The following is a 21,124-nucleotide window of genomic DNA, read 5'->3' as shown; positions in this document are numbered from 1 at the left end:
TTTCTCCATTAACAAGTATGTCGGGGTCAGGTGATACTCTATTTGTTTTAGTGAGATACATGCCTACAGTTTTAGAAACGTTTAGCTGTAGACAGCACTCCTGCAACCAAGTTGTGACACAGGACATTGTATTAGTGAGTTTAGCAGCAACAGTATCTTTGGAGCGACCATGAACAAAGAAAACTGTGTCGTCTGCATACATTACGCACTCTGCTTCAGAGCAAACAGTGGGCAAATCGTTGATATAAAGACTAAATAAAAGGGGGCCCAATATTGATCCCTGAGGGACTCCAGAGGTTAGCCTAAGAGACTCTGATCTGCAGTTGTTAACTGATACAGATTGTGTTCGGTCATGCAGATATGATTCAATCCAGCTCACAGCTTTGCGAGAGAAGTTAAATTTTGAGAGCTTGGTAAGAAGAACAGAGTGATTTACTGTATCAAAAGCTTTCCTGAGGTCCAAGAACACCGCCCCTACAACTCCACCCTTGTCGAGAGAAGATTTTATTTTCTCAATGAAGAGGCATGTAGCCATTTCAGTGGAATGCTTGGATCTGAAACCAAACTGCATGGCGTGGAGAGAGGGGGAGCTGCTGATTAAATAATGGACAATCTGCTCTGACACCCATTTTTCTGCAACTTTGGAAATGGCCGGAAGAATGCTTATAGGTCGGTAGTTATTCAGAGAAGTTGAGTCACCGGATTTAAAGACAGGGGTAACAATAGCAGATTTCCAGGCCTTTGGAAAGTGACCAGATGAAATTGAAAGATTAATGATTGAGGCAATAGGAGGAGCAAGAGTTGAACCTAGATCTTTGAGCATGCTCGTGTCCATTCCAAAAACATCCTTTGCCTTAGATGGTTTGAGTGAATGAATTAAATCGATAACTTTGGTCTCAGTAATATTTGTAATAGTAAAGAACTGCGTTGTAGACAATGCAGGGTATTCCTTCATTTGTTTTACTGCAAACTTAGAAGAGATTTCTGACACAGATTCAATGAAGTAGTTGTTAAAAGCATCAGCCATCACTAGAGGTTCCGTCAGGATGTTTCCATTTAATTGAATTTGCATTAGTTTTGTTTTGTTATTTTGTGTGACACCCAATAGTTTTTTAATATAATTCCAGGTTATTTTTGAATTTCCCTTCGCACTATTCAGAGCAGTAATGAAAAAGTCAGCTTTAGATTTTCTTATTTCTTTCACTACCCTATTTCTCAGTGAGATAAAGTGCTGTCTATTGTATCCTGATTTGACCGACAACTTCAAGGAATGATCGCGTTCTTTCATCAGTTTCAGAATAAATGTGTTTAACCAAGGCAGGCCATTCTTTCTAGCTTTTAGTTTAATTATCCGTGTAAATTGTATAATAATTTCTTGTATTTTGTTGGCAAATTTAGAACAATCCTCATCTAAATTTTTACCAGCGAGTAATACATCCCAGTTTACTTCTTGGATGGAATCTTGGAAATTTTGTTGTTCATGTTTTGGTATCCTATTGGATTCAGTGGTGGCCAAGGGTTTGAAGCGCTTTTTATTTAATTTTCTTGAAACCATTATAAGATTGTGATCAGACAATCCTGTGAGCATATTGTATGGCTTCAAGATCCTTTCTGGCCTATTAGTAAAGGCTAGATCAATCTGAGTTCGGGTGGAGTTTGTAATTCTCGTAGGGCCATTAATAACCTGAGTCATATCCATATCATCCATAACCCTTTTCAATTTTTTCCTAACTTTGTTAACTTCCCAATTAACATTTAGGTCACCCATTATTATCACCTCTTTTGCAAGATTGAGTTGTTTCAGTAACATTTCCAGCTTTTCATAGAAAGCGGCATTTGATGAGGGAGGCCTATAAATAACTACAAGAATAAAAGACATTTGCTGTGACAAAGAAACAGTTAGTCCAAGAAATTCTAATCCATTCTCATCTGTAACATGTATTTCATTACAATTAAAAGTGACCTTGGCATAAATCATAACACCTCCTCCCTTAGAACCCTGTCTGTCGTTTCTAAACATTTTATAACCAGGTACAGATAGTATTGCTGAGGGCGAAGATTCATGGAGCCATGTCTCAGATAGGCAGAGGAAGTCAATATTTGAGTCAGTGAGAAGGTGATTGACCTGATCACTTTTCGTTAAAATGCTTCGTATATTTAAATGTGCACAAAGAATGCCTTTTGGTTTACGTGTTGAGTCCCATATTAATTTAGAGTTATTAACGGTTTGGAACGCCCTCCATTTCCGGTGCTTTAGTATTGCGGGGTTTGGCAGCCCCCTGTTTCTTTTATTGGCAATGTTTGCATATAGCTTTACGCTGCCAGCTTCCGCATCAGCCGTCGGTGGTGGTGGTGGTGGTGGAGGCCCAGCCGTCGGTGGTGGTGGTGGTGGAGGCCCAGCCGTCGGTGGTGGTGGTGGTGGTGGAGGCCCAGCCGTCGGTGGTGGTGGTGGTGGAGGCCCAGCCGTCGGTGGTGGTTGAACGTTTGTGTGCACATATGGACTGCTGCCTTAACTAATCCATTCCAACCCGGTGTCGGTGGTCAAGGTGAAGGGAAGAGGGTTCCTTTGAAAGGCACCACTCCTTCCCCTCTCTCCAGCCACCTTCAGCTGGCCGAATGACTTATTTGAGACACAATGGGACACTTAACGTAGCAGTCAAGGCAATGTGCTGCAACCTGAAGGATGTGAAAACATATAAAATCACATTCCTGCTCCTATATTTTTCTGATCTGCTTACTGTTCTTAAACCTGGAGGTGAAGCAAGGAAAAACATGGACGTTCTTATATTTGGCCCACATTTTTTTTTATATTCTTGTTTATTTCCCTGCATTGGATTTCAGCAAATCTCACATGAGCCTATTGCTTTTATCTTAATAACAGTAATTTCTCTACACATCCCAATGGAATTTTTGCATGTCTTGTTGATATTTGCCAAGGATTTGTGTACACGGGGCAGATGTTTCATCATAATCACCTCCGCCATGAGTTTCCATATTTGTCTGTAAGCTTGAATTAAATATATCATGGGTGGGACAAAAGAGAAATGTCGCACATGTCAAACAGGCAGTAACAGAAAATATTTGTTTTGATGGAGCTCCCATCAACAACAGCTGGGTTAACTTCCCCTTCAGCTATCTTCTCGGTTTGCGTTTAATATTCCTACAGAAAAACAAAAACAGATGAAGAATAAGAAAATAGAATACATCATTATAGGCATGCATGTAGTGTTTGTCATGTTTGGGTGTTCAGGGAGCTAAAGTGGGAGAGGGTTCATAAATTTGTCAGTCAGGGCCTTGGGAGTCAAGGTCGCTGAGTGCAAAAATGCAAAATAGCCTGTAAGCTTCTCGAGACCCCCCACAATTCAACGCGTGACCCACACTCACAGCAGTCGACACACAAGTTGTTGCACAACGCTGTAATGGACCAGGGTGAAAGTAAACAAGAGCAGATAAGCAGTGATTCAGAAGGACGCCAGCTGCACATTGTAATCTCTTTACATGTTCTCTTTCTTCTATTGAACTTTTATCTTATCAGGCAAACGTCTTCTCCAAGCATTCCTTCTCAGCCGCCCTCTTTCCCTTTCTGCCGTCACCCTGCTTCAGCACACACACAAACACACACTCTCTGACAGGGGAAAATATACTTTGATATGTTGCCATCTCCCCAAAAATAAAAACTCCCAAGTAGTTGAGCAAAGACTTGAGCGAAGAGTTGTTCAGTGTGACATTAGTATAGCTAATCTTAGGTACCTAGTTTACTCCCTTCCCAATAAATTATACTTGTGACTGTTTTAAAGCCGTATCCTGATATTTTAAAACAAACCTCCCTCGGTTCTGTTTCTTTCTTTTGCACACAACACAATTTTGACCACTTCAATTGTTCTATTCCTGGCTTTAACATTTAGATGTATTTTCTATTGTAATTTATGAATAGCTATTATTTACCATGGACTTCCTTTTTAAGTGCCAGACTACTTGGTAAATTGAACAAACATACAGTATTTGTTGCAAATGTTTGTAGTCGCTATTTAACTGATTGATACTAAAAGAAATATCACAGAAGATGTCCACCATGTTTGTTTAGCAGTTGTATACTATTTTTTGTGCAGTGATTTTCAACTAGTGGGTCGGGACCCAAAACTGGGTCGCTGACAAGTAGTAAAAAATTACAGTGTATCTGACCATTCTGACATTCGACATTTCAATGAACAATGCGCAGTGAACTAGTTTGCACAGTTGTGTAAGAATACAGTCACATGACACAAGAAGGCATGCTCAGTTACCGCCGTAGTTACTGGTTTTCATTGGATTGTTTTATATTCATGGCTTAGATGGGTTTGTGATAGATGACGGCATATTCCGACTTGCTTACAAATTTGGGTTACGTCACTGCCGTTGGGGCGGAACTCTGTCAGACCCACTGTATAACAAAATATTTTACATGCGTCCAGATCAGTTTTTCTTTGTAAAATAACATTATGTTGATATACATGAGTCAAAAACTTAACTGTGTGGGGTGTAACAGTACATGTATCTTAATTTTTGTGCGCCTCATTTATTTTACTATATCACTTAATGTACATGCAGTTGTCCTGTTCATCATTTATTGACTTTGAACATGTAGTCAAGATTTGTAGTTGTTTAAAAAAAAATCTGATATAAAGTACCGTACATATTATTTCAAAGGCTGTAATTGAGCAATACGTTTTCTTTATTGTTCTTGATAGAGATATGGTTTGTTCAGGGCCGATACCGATTAGTAGTAGTCAAGGAGGCCAATAACTAATATTTGGAGCCAATATTCATTTGCAGTAAAAGGGAAACTATTGCAAAATTTTGAATAATACAAACTCCAACACAACTTTAAGTGCTTTTAAGCATATGTTTGTTAAACAACTTTTCAGATTTACGACATGAATAAATCATAAAGATCTCCCTAAAGTTTTCTACAATAAAAAGTTTTCCGAAATTACATAGTAACTGAAATGTCAATCTTTTACTTATCTATGTTTTAAGTTCAAACAAAAACAAAAAGTGCAGGTAGTTCCCAGGGTCATCAGCATCTCACTTCTTATTGGTCATCTGATTTTTTTTTTTTAAATGGCCCGATGCCGATATGCGTTATAATGCCGAATATCGGCACCAATAATCGACCAGGACGATAATTGGTCGATCCCTAGTTACACATTTATACTATCCACTAAGGTAGGGGAGAGGAATCTCTCGCGGGTGGTATTGTCAAGGCTTGGTGTAGGTCTGTAACTGCATTAGACAAGTTTAACTATACACACCAATGTAGCATATGGTTTTCTATGTTTGATTTTAGCAAGTATGTAGCAAGAGGGGTGCAGTCTATGGAAGATGAAGAGAGCTAAAGTGGATAAAGAGGTCCACTCCTTTTTCTGACAGTGGTGCTGTCAACCACTTGGGGAGTTTGAGACGACCGTGTGTGTTGGCAGGGGGTTATGGGTCAGCAAACTGGGCAGACTCCCTCCCCTGGTGCAGCCACTGATTCCCCATGGCACAAGAACTCTGCTTTCCACCACAAACAAACAGCAAGATATCTAACCAACATGTCACAGAGCTTTTAATTGCTTGTTCCTGTCTCTTTCTCACTCTCCTCCCCCCTTCCTTCACTTACACACTTCACTTACACACTCTCCCACTACTGCCCCCTTCCAGCTTTTCTTTGTTTTCCTGCATCTCCATTTTCTCCTCCATCTCCCTTTTGTTACATGTTTTTGTCTTCTTTGTCATATCATAATTTGCATTAAAGTGAGTTTCTTCTTTTAGCCTACATTCGCCGGCCTCTCACATTGGTACACTTGCACAGTCTAATGTGATCCAGTACAAGAGCTGTATCAAAAACCCTACTATTGATTATTGAAGTGTCTGTTGTTTAGAGAAATGTGCTCTTGGAGTTTCATCATCTTGTTTTTGTGTGTCCTCATAGCATTGTTGTAACTGGGTCTCAAGTCCAGAACCGCTGGACACGCCTCTGGACTCCATGCTGCCGGACTGCCCACGCGTCTCTGCAGGTACCAAACATAAAAAGACCTACACAGTATAACATTGAATTTTTTCTTTTGTTTAATTGTGATTACTTTCAACTTTAGAATATACATGTAAGATCAATATTGATACTAAACATACAGTATAAAGTGAACTGAGCTCAGCGTCACATTTTGCCAAAATAGATTTTTTCTATGTGATTTAACAAAGTTATTTAATGACCTTAAGTGAAAAGTGGTTAAATCAAGGGTGTAATGAAGTGCAGTTAGTTTTAAAGTACATATATATACAATATAATAATATAATATAATATATTAATGCTGATAGGTGCATCATTGTTGAAAGGCACAGTTTCTAGGTCCAGTATGTCTATTTACATTCCAACTTGTGCGATCAAAAGGGTTGGTTAGGTTGATCAGAAGACTGACCGTGATTAATCTTTACCAAAGAAACCGAAGCATGGAACGCAAATCCACGGTGTCTCATTCCCAACCCTAAAGTTCTGTTTGATTTTGTTTCTATTTCTATCATCTTGGTTGCGCTCTCTCTTCCTCTTTCTTTTTCATCATCCACTCTCTCAGCTGCATCGCTTAATCCGCCCCTGTGGTGTTTGGCTTTCTGTCTCCATGCCCTCTCTGCAGCGGACTGGCCTTGATGATGTCACAGCCATCATGAGAATGTGTCCTTAATGTAGGATTAGGGATGAAAGCTGTAATCCTCAACACGACCATTGATAAAGAGATGATGATTGCAAGTGTTTTGGAAAACCAACATACATCCTAGAATATTTGCAAACGAGCACCTGACTCAAAAGGACATTCAAGGCTCACAAAGATTGAGAAGTCAGGAAAACACTCATAACTGTTAATGTGTTATTTTTAGCCTTACAGTCGATGTAAAAGTCTCCACACCCCTGTTCAAACGCCAGGTTTTGTGATATAAAAAATAAGACCAAGATAAATTATTATTTTTTTAAATTATTTTTAAAAATTCACGCTATTAATATCACCTATAACCTGTGCAATTTATCGGACCATAGCACATTGTCCAACATGCGTTTGGGAGAAATCAAGTGTGTTTTTGAAGAATTTTGAAACCACAGTTGAACTTTCTGGCCATAATTCCAAAAGGTATGTTTGGCTCAAACATAACACTGTTCATCACCAAAAGAACACCATACCTACAGTGAACCATAATCATGGCAGCATCATGCTCTGGGGCTGTTTTTCTTCAGCTGGAACTGGGGCCTTAGTCAAGTTGGAGGGAGTTATGAACAGTTTCACATAGCATTCAGTGTGAGCAAAAATCCTTCAGGCTTCTGCGAGAAAGCAAAAATAAATAAAAAATAAATTGTCAGCCTACAGTTCTAGAACAGGTGAAATGTATTTGGGTTTAATCAGAGACACTTTAAATGGTGGCACGTGTGTGTTTACTCCCATTTAACATGAGTTTCAATATCAATTGTTAATTCTGAACACAGCCACATTACAGTTATAAGAGAGTGTGCATACTTGTGAAAAAACATGATTTCACTCATTTAAATTTACTTCTCCTCTTGAAAGTATTTTTTAAGAAAACCCAATTGAATTGTACAGGTTTATGGCCAAACTATCATTAGAAAAAGTTTTGAAATTATTTATCTTGGTCTCTTTGTTTTTGTATTATTTTTTTTCACAAAAAGCTAGCATTTGAACACAGGGGTGTGTAGACTTTTTATATCCATTGTACCTGTTTGGACTACACAGGTACCTTGGAAGACATCTTTTTCCTCTTCATGAGGACATTGTGGTTTATTCTCTCTATATCTCGTCTGGGAAATGCTTGTGAAAGTATAGGTCATTTTTCACATGCACCACGTCACTGAATACCTCTCTAACACCACTATCTCATCTCGGTCACTACAGCACCATGTTCCACACGGTGTTGTGTGGGTGGTACGTCTCGACATCTAACGGTGAATCAGCAACTTCAAATGTCAGCTAGCCTTCGGTATAAAACCCATGCTGTATTTCATGTTCAAATGTCACTTTTTGCTCTGGTGTTCAACGCAGCATGAAAAAACAGCAGCCTTTTGAGTCCAGAGATCCAGGTCCCACTTTTTCAAACATGGCATGAATGGTATGGTTGGAGCACAAAACCATTTGACACCATGTGTGTATGTGTATGCTATTGACTTAAAGTGAGCTGAAAAGATTCCAGGCTCAGGCCTGTTAACAAAGCTGCCAACTCAGCTTGTCTCTGGTCTTTTGGTAGCAGCTTCTGATGTCAAAGGTTGGCTCGGTCGTCTTTGTGTCCTTGGCAGCCTGGCAGGTTCGCAGGCAGCGGCAATTGTCGCGAGAGTCGCGGCAGAGCAGCAGAGGTGACGAGGTTGAAGGAAGGCTGTCAGGGTACTGTGGCCCAGCACTTCAGTCAATAAAAATAGCGCCCTCAGCAGTCACCTCTTCTGCTACCATGAATTGTCCAGTTGAGGTTGCTATGCAAAGAGTATGCAGCATGCTTGTGTATAGGTGGGGGTTGTCAGTGTTCACACTACATAGTTTCTTAGCTACAGAAAACACCACTCGATCTCTATTGGAATACACACACTTACCTGTTCCTGATGGCAGTCTGTAGAATGTCCTACGAAGTTATATGCGTTCTAAGAACCTACATCTTTAGGTTATCATCACGACACTATAAAGATAGCTTTGCGATAACAAAGAATACTGAAGTTTGTGTAGGGTCGAGAGTAGGAGAAAAAGAATTACCTCCAACGCTAACCCAATTTAAATAATGTCAAATAAATGATTTCCAAGTTAGGCAGGATTTTGTATTTTGATCGTGCAGTTTGTGAAGGTACTTTAAGCTCGTATAAGCGCAGCACTTGTCATGCTAATTATGTAGTTCATCCATCCATCCATTTTCCATACCACTTTTCCTCACTAGGGTCGCAGGCATGCTGGAGCTCATCCCAGCTGAATCTGGGCAAGAGGCGGGTTATACCCTGAACTGGTCGCCACCCAACCGCAGGGCACATATAAACAAACAACCATTCACATTAACTCCTCCGGGAAATTTAGAGTCTTCAATTAACCTGCCGTGCATGTTTTGTGGATGTGGGAGGAAACCGAAGTGCCCGGAGAAAACCCACGCAGGCACAGGGAGAACATGCAAACTCCACACAGGCGAGGCCGGATTTGAACCCAGGTCCTCAGAACTGTGAGGCAGATGTGCTAACCAGTCGTCTACCGTGCCGCAAGTGTGCTTCATCTATTCGGAAAGTGCCTTTTTTAATTATTTGAAACATATTTACTTAAGCGCCTTAGAATTATAATATGGTAAAGTTTTTATAGCAAATTAAGTATTTTGAGTGTGTTCCATGTCTGGGGAATGTTTGTGGACACTTCGGCACACAAATACCTTTTTTTCATTTTACTTTTTAAACCTTTTTTATGACTATTATTGGTCAACTAACCTTATTCAAAAATTAATATATTATTTTCTATATATGTGTGTCATCACAAAGCTCAACATTTCTTGTCATGAATCGCTGATGCGATTAGAAAATTAGCCCAGTTTGGTCATAATAGTGTGCATTTTTCTTCTTTTTTTTTTTTTTTTTTAAATTTCCTCCAAGATGGATGTCTGCATAGACTACGGCACTAAGACTGCTCAGGCAGCCATAAAAGGAAACAGGTTGAAAGTCAAGCCTTTGAACCTTCTGCCTCTGCATCCATTCCTCTCCTCCTTATGCACTTCTTATGCCGTACATTTCCCCTCCTCCACATCCATCCTGCCTCCATGTGTGCTGCAGTGATGATATGACAACTGTGTTCTCCCTACCCCAAAACATTTGGCTCCAGAGAAGGGAGGATGTATGGAGGAAGTTTGTCTGTTGTTGCTAGTCCTCTATGAGTCAGGACAGAGCTAGAATTTCCTGGAGAAGGATGGTGAAACATTTCAACTTTCTAATGTAAATCAATTAAAACCTAGACCTGAATCCCTCATACTTGTATAGAAGTATTTATTTTCAGTTCATTATAATTTTTTTCTGCATTGCAAAACAAATTGTTCCCAATGAAAGGTCCGAGGACAAAGATGTTAAAATTTTTCTTGATAACTCTAGAACCCCTTTACAAACCACATCTGCCATTTTGAAGTGATTATATTGCAGATATACAGCAGTTAAATTGACAAATGTGATTCCGAATGGGCGGCACAGTAGAGGACTGGTCAGCACATCTGCCTCACAGTTCTGGGGACCGGGGTTCAAATCCCGGCCCCGCCTGTGTGGAGTTTGCATGTTCTCCCTGTGCCTGGGTGGGTTTTCTCCGGGCACTCCGGTCTCCTCCCACATCCCAAAAACATACATGGTAGGTTGATTGAAGACTCTAAATTGCCCGTAGGTGTGAATGTGAGTGTGAATGGTTGTTTTGTTTATATGTGCCCTGCGATTAGCTGGCGACCAGTTCAGGGTGTACCCCGCCTCTCGCCCGAAGATAGCTGGGATAGGCTCCAGCACGCCCGCGATCTTGGTGAGTATAAGCGGTACAGAAAATGGATGGATGGATGGATGATTCCGAATGCGCCTTCTGCTTTTTGCATGTAGCGCCTTCTGGTGTTCGGCTGTGACTTAACACTAGCCAAACAGCCTGTTCACTCGGCGTTGTGTGCTATTGTTCCATGCTGTTGTTCCCGTCCTTGTATATTTGTTGTCTTATGATTTAGCGATTTCACAACGGTTTATTGTGTGGCATATGGTTGTATAAATGGTTCAGGCAGTGTCAAGAGTTTCCTTGGCTTTCCAAGTGAAAATGGAATATGTGACCAGTGAATAGGGAAAGTCAATCGACAGGGGAAGAAACATGGTCAGCTATGGGTGCCTAGCAAGCATTCCAAACTCTGTGCTGATTACTTTGAACTGGCGTGTTATGCGAAAGACTTAGCAGAAAGCATTGGATACACAGGTGTAGTTAGGCAGAGGCTGAAACCAGCTGCGGTGCTATTTTCCAACGGCCATTGGGACCTCAACCACTAGCAAGAGAACTAAATCTCGCAGCCGCCACGGTGTAGCGGGAAAGCGGCGCAGACAAGTAGTGAGGATTTTCTTGTATATATAACTCTTATGGTTATTATGCACTGGGCAGTAGGGGAAAAAAAAGAGTACTTGTCAGTAGTATCGTCTGTACTTTTGCCTGTGTGACAAACCAACAGACACGGCAAAGATGTTCTGTGTGGCATTTTATAAAGCTACTCGTGCAAGGGGCACACAATATATGGGAAGACTGCATACTATGTAAAAGCGTGTGCCGTGTCACTGAAACATTTATAAATATAGAATATGTATAGTTGTGCTAAAAAATATTGGCACCCCTGGGGGGGCCATTATTTCTAGCCATGACTGTATAAAAAGACATTTTGACATACCGTCACATCGACCCAGTGGCTACTCTCTTTTTCTGTTGTACAGCTGCTACTTGGCTGCTCGTCGTCGTCACTGTCAGGTTCTGACCTCCTGATCGGCTCAAACATGTACAGTTTGACGATGCCAAGTTCAGTTCAGTGCTCCTGTATGCCGAAAGACTCCTCCTCATATTCTAACATGTTGCTCGGCATTGCATTTAGAGTGTAGGGCGCTGTGTTTGGCTATTGTTCAGACCCCCTTAAATTTTTCACTCTTTTTTTTTATATTGCAGCCATTTGCTAAAATCATTTGTTAATTTTTTTTCCACATTAATGTACACACAGCACCCCATATTGACAGCATTGTTTAAATTTCTGCAGATTTATTAAAAAAGAAAAACTGAAATATCACACAGCCATAAGTATTCATACCCTTTGCTCCGTATTTTGTAAAAGCACCCTTTTGAGCTAATACAGCCACAAGTCTTTTTGGGAATGATGCAATAAATTTTTCACACCTGGATTTGGGGATCATCTGCCATTCCTCCTTGCAGATCCTCTCCAGTTCTGTCTGGTTGGACGGTGAACGTTGGTGAACAGCGATTTTGAGGTCTCTCCAGAGATGCTCAATTGGGTTTAAGTCAGGGCTCTGGCTGGGCCATTCAAGAACAGTCACGGAGTTGTTCTGAAGCCACTCCTTTGTTATTTTAGCTGTGTGCTTAGAGTCATTGTCTTGTTTGAAAGTGAACCTTCGGCCCAGTCTGAGTTCCTGAGCACTTTGGAGAAGGTTTTCGTCCAGGATATCCCTGTACTTGGCCGCATTCATCTTTCCTTCGATTGCAAGTAGATGTCCTGTCCCTGCAGCTGAAAAACACCCCCACAGCATGATGCTGCCACCACCATGCTTCACTGTTGGGACTGTATTGGACAGGTGATGAGCAGTGCCTGGTTTTCTCCACACATACAACTCAGAATTAAGGCCAACAATTCCTATCTTGGTCTCATCAGACCAGAGAATCTTATTTCTCACCATCTTGGAGTCCTTCAGGTGTCTTTTAGCAAAATCCATGTGGGCTTTCATGTGTCTTGCACTGAGGAGAGGCTTCTGTCGAGCCATAAAGCCCCGCCTGGTGGAGGGCTGCAGTGATGGTTGACTTTCTAGAACTTTCGCCCATCTCCCGACTGCATCTCTGGAGCTCAGCTACAGTGATCTTTGGGTTCTTCTTTACCTCTCTCACCAAGGCTCTTCTCACCCAATTGCTCAGTTTGGCCAGACGGCTAGCTCTAGGAAGGGTTCTGATCGTCCCAAACGTCTTCCATTTCAGGATTATGGAGGCCACTGTGCTCTTAGGCACCTCAAGTGGAGCAGGTTTTTTTTTTTTTGTAACCTTGGCCAGATCTGTGCCTTCCCACATTTCTGTCTTTGAGCTCTTCAGGCAGTTCCTTTGACCTCATGATTGTCCTTTGCTCTGACATGCACTGTGAGCTGTAAGGTATTATATAGACAGTGCTGTGGCTTTCCTAATCAAGTCCAATCAGTATAATCAAACACAGCTTGACTCCAATGAAGGTGTAGAAGCAACTCAAGGATGATCAGAAAAAATGGACAGCACAGGTTAAATATATATGTCACAGCAAAGTGTCTAAATACTTATGGCTGTGTGATATTTCAGTTTTTCTTTTTTAATAAATCAGCGAAAATCTCAACAATTCTGTTTTTTTTCTATCAATATGGGGTGCTGTGTGGAGGAAAAAAAATAATTTACCGTATTTTCACGACCATAAGGCGCATCGTATTAAAAGGCGCAGTCTCAGTTACGGGTTCTATTTCTGTATTTAACAAATACATAAGGCATATTATTAAATACATATTATTGGGGGGCAAAACTGAGTTCGGTTGTGCTTTATTTAAGTATTTAACAATGTACTCATGTTATTTTTTGATCAATCCTCATCCACAAATCCATCAAAGTACTCATGTTCTGTATCCGAAATGAAGAGCTGGGCAAGTTCTCAATCAAACACGGCAGGTTCGTGTCAGTCTCGTTGCCGTGCGGCTCCTCAGAAATGATGCCAGCTTTTACGAAAGCTCGAACAACAGTGCAAGCAGACACGTTAGCCCAAGCATCCACAATCCATTCACAAATTGTGGCGTAACTCTCCTGGCGCTGCCTCCTAGTCTTAGTAAAGCTGTGTTCGCCATCTGTCATCCATGGCTCCCACTTTGAACGCCCTGTTTACACTGATGTCCAGCGGTTGGAGTTCATTTATCCATTGCTCGAGTTGGTCTTCCAACTCGGGCCACCTCGCCTTGTTTCCGCGTTTTGTTTTTCTTTTTTTTCCACCGAAAATCAGCTTCTTCTTCTTGACTTGGCGAAGCTCGTTTTCCTGCTTCCTCCACTTGCAAATCATGGATTTGTTGATCTTGAATTCTCTCGCGGTTGCTCGATTCCCATGTTCCTCCGCGTAACTGATAGCTTGCAGTTTAAACTGTGCTTCGTAAGCATGTCTATTCGTAGGTGCAGTTTTCGACTGCGGTCAAGCCAGCCTCCACTCGTAAAGTAGCAGTCAAGCCAGCCGCCCCTAATTTTGTTCCTACTTGGCATTACGGTAATAGGTCGCCAACTCGCGGCGAAAGCCACCTTCAAAATAAAAGCTACCCAATAATACGGACGTCAGTGCTCTTCGGTTAAGGAATGCAACCAGCAAAATTTGAATCTTTAGATACATTAAAAAATTTAATTTATTTCATATCTTAGGAAAAATAAATGGTAAATGGACTGCACTTATATAGCACTTTATCTACATCATCACAGTGCCCAAAGCGCTTTACAAAGCCTCACGTTCACACACACATTCATAAACCAATAGGCGACTGCTGCCATGCGAGGGCGCTGCCAGGCCCACTGGGAGCAAATTACGGTTCAGTGTCTTGCCCAAGGACACTTCGACATGCGGACAGTCGTAGCAGGGATTCGAACCTGTTCGACCTACTGAGCCAAAGCCACCCCAACATAATCACATTGGTATCGCAAGACATGTCCAGATCTGTGTGACAGACCACCAAGGACTCCACTAAAAGAGGTTTGATGAAGATCTGATATTGTATTTCAAAATCAAAGTCTCTGAAAACAAATAAACTACATTTTTGAATGCATCTCAAGATTCAAATTAACCTTGCTGGTTGCATTCCTTAACTATAGAGCATTGACGTCCGTATTATTGGGAAGCTTTTATTTTGAAGGAGGCTTTCGCCGCGATTTGGCAACTTATTACTGTAATGCCTAGTATGAACAAAATTAGGGGCGGGCTGGCTTGATTGCTACTTTACGAGTGGAGGCTGGCTTGACCGGCGATATATAACTACTGGGAGAGTGTCTTTAGCGTCCTCCTTCACACGCACCCTTCCCCCTTTACGTCCACATGCTGTCCTCAGCCACGTCCGCTTTTCCTCTGTATAAGCAGCGTGTCGGCAGGAAATACTCCCAGTCAGTCAAGTGGAGCGCTCATCACACAACAACATTTATAGATTTTGGAACTCGGTGCACACATAAGGCGCGCCGTCCATTTTGGAGAAAATGTACGTCTTTTAAGTGCGCCTTACGGTCGTGAAAATTCGGTAAATTATTTTAACAAATGGCTGCAATATAACAAAGAGTGAAAAATTTAAGGGGGTCTGAATACTTTCCGTACCCACTCTAAACAATGCAAATACGAATTTTAACTGACCCCATAACATCTTTGTCATCTGACCTTTAAGTTGTCGAGAGGGGAGCGCCCAACCTGAATGTTTGCGTATTGCCTTTATGCAAATTAAGTGGAATTACTATCCTACCTGCTAAACTGACATTAAAAGTAGTTGGAAAATGGGATGGAGTTAGATAAGCTCTTCCAAAAATGTCACTTTGAGGCAGGAGTTAGAGTCAGGCACACGAGGGAGCGGGAGAGTTTGAGATGATTTAGGTGTGATGAGGGATAGATGAGTAGAGAGGAAAACGCCTCGACTCACGATTTTGAGCTACGCTGTTTGCGATGCTCAGTTTACTGACCCATTTCTGGTAAAGACCAGGCTTTAGTTTAGGGGAGAGAAAAAAAATTATTAGCAAATAAAACATGCCCGCACATATACACACTTCCTGTTGGGTGATTACTCATTGTCCAAGCCGATTATTAGTTACAACGGCTGAGCTCTCTGTAGGTAAACACTGATTAATGGCTAACAAAGATAGGTTAATGTCTTACCTGTACTTTAATTACCAGATATTCAGTTACAAGCAACATAACACAATGTAGTAATTAAACCTAATGAGTCTTGTTAAGGGGCTCAATGTGTTTTTTGTTTTTAATGCCGGTTTGTTGTTTTTGAGCACATGGACTGAGATTGCGCTCCCATATATCCCATATGTTTTTTTTTAATCGCGATTTTATTTTATTTTATTTATTTTATTTTTTTCAGTTTAGACCTGACCAGGTGACAGGTTGAAAAAGTGAAATTAAAAATGTATCGCATTGCATTTTGCCTTTTTGTTTTTACCATACCTTAACTAGAATACCATAGTTATCAACAGTATTCACAAAATAATATTCTTAGACCTACTTTCCAAATTTGATTTTGTAGTAGCCAAACTTACAAAATTACAGTATGTTTTGCCACAACATTTATTAACATTAAGGAGCGCAACAGAGCTTAATCTATTACATTAATCAAGAAGGTCTTTCCCTTAAAAAATAAAAATAAAAAATTTTACTTAGACAACTGGGGGCCCAATGAAAATTGAACTAAGAGCTGTTTTGGGCCCCTAGCCTAAGATTGAGAAACATGCATTCTACACACAAATACAGTAAATCTGTGTTCCACTTTAGGTTTTACACTAACCCTCACCTCCCTGAGCCATGCACTGTTGACCGTGAAACAGCTTTTCGCTTTCGACACCCCTACTACACACACGCACAAACACACAGGTTTATGTGATGACTTACTCCAAGAGGAAACTTGGGCTCACACAAATTAACATCATCCACCTTGAACATCTGTGTTATTTCATCTTGTTAATCTGGAAGTCCGCTCAATGCCCTCAATAGGCCATCTCATATTTTCACAAATGCGTTTCAGTGTTTTTGTAGCCCTACCGCGACATATTGCCGTGTGTAGCAGGAAATAGAAACTCTGGTGAACCGGACTCTAACCTTTGGCCTGGATTCATTGTGACTGTCTCAGGCATTGGTTTGAGTCACAATTGTAATGAACCATGTGAGAAACTGCCAATAGAAAAATAGAATAGAATAAAATTTGATCAATTCAAATGTCATATGAAAAGCTATAAGCATTAATGCTGTCATATATGATTATCTGAAGTGAGCATACCTCCAGGGTGTTGCGCTTTATTGGATGCTGATTCTTGATAAAAGCATCCTATCATAACACAAAACACCAAATATACAGTAACATTAGAGCACTTTATTTGCTAAGAACAGTATCTGAATAAAAGAACAACTTTAACAACTTTGTGGGTATTTCAGGCAAATTATATCTTTGTGAGAAGCTAACACTATGCTTCAAATGTAATTGATTATGCTTTCAAGAAAAAAAAAACTCCTTGTATGCATTTGTTAGTAAGATGAGTGGAAAAAACATCTGTCGTTACGACTTAAAAACATCTCCTATTCACACCCTCTCTTATTTTTATTATTTGGAAATTGAGCAACTTTCCAAAACTGTAAGGATTCTAAACATCAGCAAACATTTTTTCCTTTCAGTGTTCTATCCTAACAAGCCAAAATAGGTTTTAAGCCGCTGACCTAGCCTTGTGCAAGCTGCTTCATCTTTCTCTCAATTTTTCCAAATGTTGTTCTTAGTTGAACAAAAAGGAAAGAAAGATGTCACTGAAATGTGCTGACATTCAGTAGATTTCAAGCACCATCAGAGAATCTTACCTTCTTTTGACCTCCTGTGTTTCCTATTCTCTTCTGGGAAAGAGATGAATCTGACACAATCGTTTTGCAGATGCGAGCTTGGATGCCCACAATCATTGTCAGGTCACACTTATTCTATGGTGACAAGGCAATCTGATCCGTCATGTATGTTGCCTTTCTCATGGGGGCATTTCCTTTGAATCCAACGCTTGACTGCTTTGATAGACTTCTTTGTTTCCATTCTAGGCAACTGTTCCTGTTTATTGATCAAGTTCAGTGCTTTGAATTTTGCCCGACCCATATCTTCCCGTACATCAGGATTATCAAAGATATGCCGTCGTGGTCAATCAACAACCCCTTGCTACATGACCAAGACAAGGGTACGACCATTTATTTGTCTTAGCAGACAAACGGAGGGGATGAAAGCGATCAATATGTCGAGTTAATTATTGTTCAGGCATCTCAAAGCTGCATTTAAAATGTGTTTTTAATTTATGGTTCAGTATAGATTTTGGGGGCAAGAAAATGCTATTCTCACAGGAATTTATCAGGAGTAAAGTATTGTAATTAACACTGCTTAGGGAAAGCTAACTATTCTACTTATTTTACATTTACAGTATTCAGTTTATTTCTTACTTATCGGTTAATTAAAAATGCTTCAATTTAGCCCCACTACATCATCCTAACCACTTTAAATGATGGCCACATATAGCATTTTTGGCAGATCCGTGCATTACGGGCCTTCTTTGTGGAGTTGGTTCGAGGATTTTCTGTTATATTGAGAAACATTTCTCAAAATAATGTAGTGCACTTCTGCGTCAAACTACAACCTCAATAATAAACATATTTTTTCAATTGGTACCTCGCTGACAGTCAATCAAAACTTATAATGTACTTTGAATTTTTGATACAGCTTCTTCATTAGAAGCTATTTTACTGAGGACTTAAAACTCCCATTTGCAGCTGTCGCTAGACTATAAAAGGTCTGTAGAGCAGCGAAATGTCCCGTGTTCATACATCTGCGCAGTTCCAACACTACAAAAATAAGCTGGTTGTGGATGAGAATACCGGTTAGCCTCGCGAGCTGTGGGTATTCTGATTGCTGCTAGTCTTAACATTTTCTTAAGAGCTGGACCATGAGACTGTCTGCGAGGAACGAGGGCAGTGGCACAAAGTGAAGCTCCATATTTGTCGGCAAACTGTTATGTCGAATAATGTGTGGACAACAACTGTGTGTTAATGAGACCTTTACTCATATGACAACACATACCAACATGACAACACTTGTGTTTTACGGCATCGTGTGATGACACTTGTAGCACTACAAAAAAATCAATGATGTCATCGATTTATTGACTTCGACTCTACTTTCATCATCTTTACTGAGTCCAGTGAATATGATGTTTTTAAAAAACACTTTGATTCATTTTGAATGCCATTTTGAAGTGATTATATTGCAGATGTACAGCAGTTAAATCGATAAATATGATTCCGAATGGGCGGCACAGTAGCCTCACAGTTCTGAGGACCTGGGTTCAAATCCGGCCTCGCCTGTGTGGATTTTGCATGTTCTCCCTGTGCCTGCGTGGGTTTTCTCTAGGCACTTCGGTTTCCTCCCACATCCCCAAAACATGCACGGCGGGTTAATTGAAGACTCTAAATTGCCCGTAGGTGTGAATGTGAGTGTGAATGGTTGTTTCTATGTGCCTTGCGATTGGCTAGCGACCACTTCAGGGTGTACCCCGCCTCTCACCCGAAGATAGCTGGGATAGGCTCCACCACGCCCGCGACCCTAGTAAGGATATAAGGACACTTACAATGTCATATATTCTGCAGCACACACTTCAGTCTTTCCTTAATGAGTTATTGCTTAACCCCCATGAAAGAACTTGAAAACAAATCTCATTAGACACACGCTAGCTATCACAAGATTCACGATATATTAATTAATTAATGTGTGTGGTATGTTTATGTTGCACATGCCCATAAGAAGTATTATGACAATATAAGGGCACTATTACTTTAACAGCTTTAACAACACTGTCTGCTGTGATTATACGAACTAGAAGAATTTCTCCAAAACTCAATCAGTGGTCTTCAGTTCACCTTTGCGTTCCATAAATTATCCAGGATGCTTTTTATCATATCATCCTTTTTCCGTAACCATCATTCAGCAGGAAATAAAGCAATGGGGATACAAAATAGGAGAAAGCCTGGTGTACATAAATGAAAGTTCAACAAGGTTCAATGAAACACGTATACAATTTGCTGCAATATAGTGAGGTCTTATAATCTCATTATCATCTTAGTGCCAGATTTGCCCATGAGGACTGTTCTGTATTCACTTTTATTAGCTCCTTAAGATTTTGTCCATTTGTCCTTCCATAATCTCCAGTAATTATGCCTCTCCTTCTTGTTTCTTTCTTTTCTTTTATATTTTACACTTGCTTTTCTTACTGCTGTGTTTATTTTTTGCCAAAGGGCAAACAGAAAGCAGTTTACTCAATATTTGAAATTATTTTCTATATGAAATCATTGTATCCACTCTGTGTCCAGGGAGTGCAGAAAAGGTGATATGGGAAAAAATATATATTCAATTAAGTATAAACCAAAGACATTTTAATTTAAGCATTTAAAGTTTCTTTGTTTTTCATTCTGAAAATATTGATTTGAATACAACCATTAGTAGCATCTTTGTTGTTGCACAGGACTTCATATACCATTACTTTTTCCAGGTAACTTTGAATATATATTTTTTTCCTTAATAAATGAAATCACCAGTTCAAAACAGGATTTTAAGTTCACTTATATTTGTCTATTTACATTTGTTTGATGATCTTAAACAAAGTGGGGAAACTATGCAAAAATATAAGAATTAGAGAAGGGGGCCAATACTTTTTCATGGCACTGTATTTACTATGGTCTTCCTTCTCCAAGGTCAGGCTCTTCTCTCCCTGAGAAGCCAGGGTCAGATGGGGGAGCTAACATACTGGATACACGAATCCCCAAGCCTCTTAGCTGCTGTGGGTAGTGTCCATCCCTGGTCACACAGAGGGCATCCCCAGATTAGTGCTTCACGGACATAGATCTCATTTGCCCATATGGCCTCTTCTCATTGAGTTGATATAGGCTGTAATCCGCCCAGCCTTTACCCCTGACCTAAACATGTGGCAAACTACTTGGAAGAACACACAAACCTTCCAACATATTTGATGGCTGCTCTACTATCGAGTAAAGATGATTGTGAAAAAATGTGGTCGAGTCTATTTGTCTTATTCTAGTTAATCTTTTTTGGAATGTCATTTCTTGCCACTATATGGATATCCAATATAGTCCGTCAAATAAGAAATGTCATAATTACATCCTGAATTCTGTTGACTTTAGACCGGTCTAAAGTTCAAGCCATGGGGTGAAATTAATCCAATAAACCCCCAGTGGGTCACAGCAAATCCTAACCACTGCTACCATGAAAAGTATGAAAAACCACCCTCATCCTGTAGCAACAAGTGTCACAGTTAAATTTTTTAGGATACTGTACAAATACTTCAAACTGCCATACCTAAAACATGGTACAGGTTGTTCTTGAAACATTAACCTTTGTTTCAAAAGTATCAGTTTGACATTTATTAGCATACAGGATACCATTAAATGGGTTAAGGCCATGGCTATCATTACTTGAATTCTACCTTTCCTGTTAAAATATGGGAAACGTTCACACCATGTTCACACAATTGACTCCCTGCAGGTGTGACTACTGAAACACACATAATCCTATTTTACCCTATGTAAAGGGTTCCCCATAGATGCTACCATAAGG

General features: G+C 40.3%; 1 protein-coding gene across 5 annotated transcripts in view; it reads left to right on the top strand.

Annotated features, from left to right (window-relative positions):
* The window catches only part of arb2a (ARB2 cotranscriptional regulator A), a 223,235-nt gene that overhangs the window by 136,924 nt on the left and 65,187 nt on the right, over positions 1-21,124 (top strand). For 4 of the 5 annotated variants that reach the window (XR_009787689.1, XM_061767227.1, XM_061767224.1 and 1 more), the window contains one exon: positions 5,954-6,038. Coding sequence is in view for 4 of the 5 variants with exons in the window: in XM_061767227.1 (XP_061623211.1) it covers positions 5,954-6,038 (85 nt within the window). In the remaining variant the exon portion in view is untranslated. Of the gene's footprint in view, positions 1-5,953; positions 6,039-20,244; positions 20,543-21,124 lie in introns of those variants that run through there. The other variant, XM_061767225.1, reaches the window with a different exon arrangement.

This window comes from Phyllopteryx taeniolatus, chromosome 3 (genome assembly GCF_024500385.1).
Source record: "Phyllopteryx taeniolatus isolate TA_2022b chromosome 3, UOR_Ptae_1.2, whole genome shotgun sequence".
Taxonomy (NCBI): Eukaryota; Metazoa; Chordata; class Actinopteri; order Syngnathiformes; family Syngnathidae; genus Phyllopteryx; species Phyllopteryx taeniolatus.
Note: the sequence above shows the minus strand (reverse complement) of the source record. Positions and strands in the feature narration are given on the sequence as shown.